This window comes from Vicia villosa, linkage group LG6 (assembly GCF_029867415.1).
Source record: "Vicia villosa cultivar HV-30 ecotype Madison, WI linkage group LG6, Vvil1.0, whole genome shotgun sequence".
Taxonomy (NCBI): domain Eukaryota; kingdom Viridiplantae; phylum Streptophyta; class Magnoliopsida; order Fabales; family Fabaceae; genus Vicia; species Vicia villosa.
Window position 1 is genome coordinate 149,637,187 of NC_081185.1, and position 7,334 is coordinate 149,644,520.

Here is a 7,334-nt window from a genome sequence, read left to right on the forward strand (position 1 = left end):
AAATATATTCATATTAATTCTTTAATTTAACATATTAACTCCAAGTTAGTCATTTTCATCAATTCTTGTCAAATAATATTAAAACACGCTTGTTTGGCATCTATGTGTCAGCATTTTCCTTTTGACTCCATGTCTTCTTCAGTGGTCTTCACAAATTTTCCATTGTTTAACAAAATTAGAGTTCTTTTACTAGCCTTCATAACATATTTTGTTAATATTCTTACCTGATCTTTCTCTATATTTTCGCTCCACTCTCAATCTTCCATTGATAAATGTAGCATAATGAAGATATAACTTAGAGTCCCACATCGATTTATAGCAAACACATTTTTGTGTATATAATGCAAAACACATGTTCACTAATGACTTGAATACAAATTGAGAATATAATGGCCTGGATTGGAAGTGTTATTGTGTCATGTGTCTTAAAGGCCTAAATAATATTTTAATAATTAATTTATAAATAAATTTTCAGAAAAATATTAATAAAAATAATTTTAGCAATAAAAAATTAATATAAATGCAGAAAATATGTAATATATAAAAAAATAATTAAGTAATTTCACGTGGATTCTAAAAATTAAATCAAAAATAAAATTAAAATCCACCTGGACTGCCAACTCATTCAAAAGAGGAATCTGGACTCAACAGAGGCTATAACGACATAATTTAAAAATTGCGAGGGGGGTTTTAATTTTTTTTTTTACAGGGGCCTAAAGCGAATCTCACTAATATTACAAGGGGTTTTGTATATTTAACCCTATATATATATATATATTCTAAAGAGTCTTTATAAGGAAAATGATATTAATGCATCAAAGCAGGAAATTAAGTTGACATAATTATCTAAACCCAAAGCACAACTAGTCATGGCAAAGGGGTAGGTTAAAAACGATTTTTACCTTATCCATCCTCAAACTTGACGACTTGATAACAAAAATTTCCCCACCCCAATCTTGGACAAGGATGAATAATTGAACCCCAACCCGTCTTAAAAAAGTTTGGGTATCTCTACCATGCCCCTATCCCTTTAGTAAAATTAATTATTTTAATAGAAATAAACTCATCTCCCTAAATCCATAATCTTCCCAGAACACAAAACTTGTACCGAACCCTAACAAACATTAACATACATTACAATTATAAAGTTAAACAATCCCGAAAAATTCAAACATGCATTTCAAATAACAAAGTACAAACCAAATACTAATACATTAATCATACAACCAAATACCAATACATTAATGATACAACCAATATTCTAAATTATCAAAACTAGATAATAAAGGACTAACTAATATTTCAAACTAACATCAAAACAACTATATAATCCATAATATCATGCATTCTTAACTATTATTAAAACAATCATATAACCAAGAATATGCTACATTGTGAAATTTAAATATTCAATCACAAAAAAAAAAAAGTGATGTGCAGGGACAAAGAACAATGACAATTAAAATAAATGGCTTTTAGCAACAAAAAAACTCTATATGTAATAAGACAACAACTTAACTTGACAGAAGAATACTAAAAACAAGAAACACAATAACTTGTTTATTCACTTCGACTAAACGATCTACTTTAAGGGGATATTAACTCTCACATTCGTCGTACTTCCAAGCATGACATACTTTGGATCTGATGAGCCCCTTTAAAAAATTTATTTCGGTAGGTTTTGATTTATAAATTCACAAATTTGAATACAAATAATATCAATTTATTCTTTTGAATAATATTTATTATAAAAACTTGTTTAACAAGTTATACAGTAGCATACGTTTTATTATAAAACTTATTTATAAAAGAGATTCTATATTCAATTCATTGCTTTTTTAATTGTTGTTGCCAATTCATCATAAGCTACTTCCCAAGCGGTCCTAAGCTCCTCGCTCCATTTATCTCCTACCACTTCTTTTATGGTTTGCAGCAATGCTTCTTTAACCACCTTTAAAATAACAAAAATATTTTTTTTGTTAGCAGTTTTACTTTTAGGAAATAGGTAAATGTTTTAAAAATTTTATTGAAAATAATTATTTTAATATATTACTATAATAAAAAATACATAAATTTATTGTTATGTATTTGAGAATAAATATATTAAATTATTCTATTATATTATCATACCACAAAATGTGGACCAGCAACTCCCTTTTGAATGTGAATAGCACCCAATGTAGCATCTCCTAAGACTACATTTCCTTTTGTTCGAAGTTGAATAGCTGCGTCACGCACCTATAATTCAAAAATTATAAATGCATGCCTTATGTTTTATTCATAAATTAATAAAAAATAAATAAATTGAGGATAAATTATACTCACCAATCCAAAAACTTTCTCAGCATGAGCTTGTAATGTTGGACTATGTTGTACTCCAGCCGAGTCTTTCAAAAAAGAGAACATGTCTTTTGCGGCAGGTGCTTTTTCCAATATACTATTTAAATTTAATTAAAACATTCACATAATATTTTTGTTAATTCACCTTACTCATTTTTAATTAAACCCATCAATCAACAAATAAAGAAAACACAAAACCAACACACTTTTTGAAAAATCTTACATGGTATAGAACAAAACACTATACTGAGGAATATTTTGTTTGAAAGATTCCCATGAGCTATTCACCAAAGCCTCTTGTTTGTCGGTGAAACTCATTTTTCTTTTATTCTTTTTTTATTTATTATTTGTGTTTATATTTTGCAATATAAGAGTTTCCTTATAATACCTATTTATATAGAATGTTAGAAGATGTAAAGAGATGAGTTTACTTGTGGTATTGAGTTTTTTTAATTCATTGGCTTGTGGAAACGGCCATTGTCATTATTAAGAGGCAAGAATCTTTTTAATAAACTAATAAATAAAAACTAAAAGGTAAGAATCTCTTTAATAAACTAATAAATAAAAAATAGTTATTAAAGTTAAATAAATATTAGTACATGTATTAAAAAATCATTTTATTCACCGAATTATTAATCTAATAAAAAATGTAAATAAATAGAAACATATTTTGTATTAAATTTTCAGTGAAATAATTTGATGAGTTTTTAACAAAAATATTTATACTGATTCTTTAATTTAACTAGCTAGTTTCAAGTTAATCATTTCATACATTCCTTTTAAACATTCCCTTTGTTTCAAAATGGAGTAGAGATCCACTCCATTTCCTAAAAAAAAATGGAGGTTCATTACTATAGTTTTGGGTGCATAAAATTAAATAAATAATAAATGTATGTTACATGTCTTAAAAATACGTGTAATATACACGTAAAACTATAGTAATTGACCCTCCATTTCTTTTTAAGAAATGGAATGGATCTCTACTCTTCAAAATGAATGTCGTTTTAGGGAGAAAAAAATTGTTTCAAAATAAATGTCATTCTCACTTTTCAATGTAACAATGATTACTATTTTTCTAATTGTGTCCTTTAATTATCAGTCTGTACACTATTTCCAACATATTAATAGGGTTAATTTAGTAAAAGTGTTATGTCTTATGACAACATTATCGTATTTCTTAATCCTTGTCCAAAAACCTTAAACGACATTCATTTTAAAACGAGGGGAGTAAGGTTTAAACACACCTACATCGCATCTGCGTTAGAATTTCCACTTTTTCTTTTTTAGTGGCCTTCATAAATTTTTCATTGTTGAACAAGGTTAGAGTTCTTCCATTAGCCTTCACAATTTATTTTTCTTTAAATTCTTACCCAATCTTTCTCTATATTTTTTTCTACTCTCAATCTTAATCTTTGTTGCATTATCGGTCATACTAGATACATGAGATGATGTGGGTACCTAGTAATCGGTGGGCATGGTTTCATTATTAAATTGTAAAATAATTAGCTAACCATTATGCACCATGTCCAGACCTACGAAAAGACAGTTATTGGATAATTTTTATTCTTTCACCAATTGCTAAATTCTCTAGGATTTAGTTAAGTGATTAATTTGCTTATTTGTTAGGACCTCATTTATAAATAGCTTCAGTCGATATAAGCATCTTAGTTGAGCCAAATTAATGTCTAACAGCGAATCTCCGTCATCTTTAGGATAATCTCCTCATTTGAGATCTTCTAGCTTTGATAAGACAACTTATGTTATTTTGTTCTAAAAAATAACCTCATCTTTTTTAGACAACATGTGATAATCATTAACTATCAACTATAGGTCTGATGTTTTTATCAGGTGTTATCTCAACCAGTTCAAAAACCATTTTATGTGTTGTTTGTACATTCTATTTTCTCTCGTCGGTCTTTGAGGGCTTGACTTTATTATAGTCACATGATTATGCATATAACTTTGCTAAGGGAACACTTAGTCTAGCGCCTATATCAGCTCTAGTGATAATATCTCCCTAGTTACTAACTTTAACAATAAGCTGGAGAATTTTAATTCATTTTATGTATATGGAAACTTCTTTGATGTTTCCTCTTTTGCACTATGGTGAGGATGGAAACACGAGATCTCGTGGATATGGTTTTCTCATTCATTACCCATTTTTTTCTAGGTATGTTCGCTAAGGTTATGTTTGAGAGTTTTGAGGGAAATATAGGGGAGGACTTTGAAAAAATAGAGGGATTGAGTAAAAAGAATTGAATGATTTTGGTTGGGAGGGTTTTAGAGGGTTTGCTTTTATTCATAACACCAAAAAACCCCTAATTTGGGGAACTCAAAATTTGTATTGAAGAAGGGCTTTTGAGGGTTTTGGAGGGCTTACATAAGTTTTCAAAATATATTTTATGTTGTCATAGTATTCGGAAAATTAAAAATGTAGTAATGATATACACTCTTTTATCGTTCTATACAAAATCATTTTTTCCAAAAATGTCAAATATTTTCCTATATTTTTTTAAAAATTCATTTTCGGAAGCCTTCCCCTCCCCACCCCTCCAAACTCTCAAACACAACCTTAGGGTTTCACCATTGTTTGAGTTATCAGTTCTACATTGTCTTTGACAATGATGTTAAAAGAAGCTAACCCTTTCCACCATGGTAGCCCTATATACCCTAAGTTTACCTTTGATCATATGGTCTTACTTAATTCTAAGTAAGATTGACTTCCCGCTCTTTCAAACGGCTACCCGACCTTGCCCCGAGCGTTGAGGTAGGAATTGATGATCAATATTTTTCATAGCAACACACTTTGTCACTAGGTCTATAGTGACTTGTCTTATATTAAGAGACTTGATAGTTTCATAAATACCAAGTGTTGCACCCCAACATTTGCCCTATTTTATGAGCTATGAGTTATGGATGGGGTTTATTTCGCCATTCAAAAAAATTGAAGAAAATAATAAAGGGGTTTCTCATCTTTGTTCAAGTTTGTTTCAATCGATTCTTCTGTGTGCATTGAAATGTGAAATAGGGTTGGTTCATGGACTTCTTCTTCAAGTTACAAGTTTGTCTACATAGAATGACTGGATTTCATGTTAGGAGGTGTTTCTATGTCTCAATCCTTATCTCCATTAAAGAGGTCCTCAAAGCGTTATGGTTATGAAGTTCAAGTCACTTATGGTTCGAGAATTGAAGATAGGTTTTCATTAAATAAAAAATTCAAATTTATTGGTGATTACTTGATGCCACAAGTGCAAATTATTCGAGACCATACAAATGTTCATGTTTGTCAAGAAAATTTGGAAGTTCAAAAAGAGATTCAAATGTTCAAGTTACATTGAAAAACCATATCCATTACAAAAGATTCAAATGTTCATGTATTCATACAATATCATCACAACAACATTCAAGGTCTCTTTGCAAAAGTCCCTTCAATATTCAAACATTTTACATGTTTCCATTAGATTCAGTCAAAAACAAGAACAATTCGTCATTCATCACAAAGTTTCATCATGAAAATTACATTCCAATTGATACATTCCAAGGTTACATTACTTCCAAAAATTCAACAAAAACAGAGATGAAAAATTAGTTGCTCGTGAGTTCTCTACTACATCTGGACGTGTTGTTACTGACATCAACAGTGAAAAACTCAGGTTGGATGTGTTAGACCGGCGCGAATTTGATAGTGGGCAGAAGAGAATTTGATAATAGTCGAAAGTGTTGATACATTAATGTTTAGCATTTTGGCAGATGACTGACAGAGTAAATAAACAGAACAACAATTCTTGCAGCAGAAACGCAAAAACCGATCCCTGCACCACAAGAATGAAACCGGTTAATTTCATTAGCATAATTCAAACAAACCGAACCGGTTCGGTAACAGCTCAGCAGAAGGAAAGGATTCGGTTATACCAAAAGGCTAACAACAGAAAAAGAGAAGATTGGCAAGAAACCTGAACAGAAACGTAACAAACTTTTTCGGCCATTACTCTCTCTCTGAAGGAGATTCATCTTTTCAATCATCAATGAACCATAACCTTCGCAATCTCAGAATTCAGCATCTTCAATCTTCCCCAATCTTCATCACCTTCAATCATGAATCATCAATAATCTTCAACACAAGAACCAAAAACTCCCTTCACTCTTACTCTTCATCTTCAATCAACCTTCGAGAATCCTCAATCTTCTTCTTCAACTGACAAAATATACTCTAAATTCAGATCGAGAAAACCAGAATCCTTCATCCAAGAATCACTGAACAAAGACGTAACCAAACTGTTAACTCTCCTTTCTTGAATCTCATCATCTTCAACCATCACGTTCATCACCATCTTCATCGTTTTCAACAACATCGAGCCATAACGTCATCACCTTCATCCTTCAACAAATAACTTTAACCTCCACGTTGAATCGACATCACTGAAGCTCTGCAACAACAACTATCAATCATCATCATCATTTTCGTCTGATATTCATCACAAGAACAACAACAACAACGTATCAACGATGTTGAACGCACCAAAGAAGAAGAAGAAGAAGAGGAAGAGTGGAAGTCTAAGATGTTACCTAAAGCAGAAGTCTCCGCCGCTTCCTCGTGTTTACATCGCTGCACCACCGTGATTTTTCAATCGGAGAAGATGAAATTGAGGTCGCGATCAGAGTAGAAGAGATTGAGACGAAGACTCGGGATTTTGGGAGGAGAACGAAGGAGCTACACCGCGCCACCATGGTATTGCGATCGGAGAAGAGGAAGTTGATGGAGCGGTTTAAGACAAAGGGAGAACGGAGAGTCGAGAGCAATGCGGAGCGGCGAGATAACGTTTTTAATGTTCTGACTCACGGCGGAGGGGAAGAGATGAATTGATCAAAGAAGGATCTCCGTCACCGCGCCGCCGTCTATGCTTTCACGGAGGAAGAATAAGCATCATGTGAGATTGTGTATTACTGAACCCTAATCCCTTTCCTATTTTCTTGTTCCGATAATCATGTGGGTT

The 7,334-nt window shown here is 31.6% G+C and overlaps 1 protein-coding gene and 1 long non-coding RNA gene across 2 annotated transcripts; both read right to left on the reverse strand.

Annotated features, from left to right (window-relative positions):
• Window positions 1-1,656: 1,656 nt before the first annotated feature.
• On the reverse strand, window positions 1,657-2,722 carry LOC131610466 (leghemoglobin-1-like). The gene is made up of 4 exons (XM_058882424.1): window positions 2,564-2,722; window positions 2,326-2,437; window positions 2,131-2,238; window positions 1,657-1,951 (listed from the first exon to the last, which is right to left on the reverse strand). The coding sequence occupies exons 1-4, from the start codon at window positions 2,656-2,658 to the stop codon at window positions 1,823-1,825; spliced, it is 444 nt and encodes a 147-aa protein (XP_058738407.1). The 5' UTR covers window positions 2,659-2,722; the 3' UTR covers window positions 1,657-1,822.
• Window positions 2,723-5,691: 2,969 nt separating this feature from the next.
• LOC131610470 (uncharacterized) lies at window positions 5,692-7,333 on the reverse strand. The gene is made up of 3 exons (XR_009286508.1): window positions 6,907-7,333; window positions 6,294-6,767; window positions 5,692-6,152 (listed from the first exon to the last, which is right to left on the reverse strand). It is a non-coding gene; the product is annotated as an uncharacterized LOC131610470 (long non-coding RNA).
• Between the last annotated feature and the right edge of the window lies 1 nt (window position 7,334).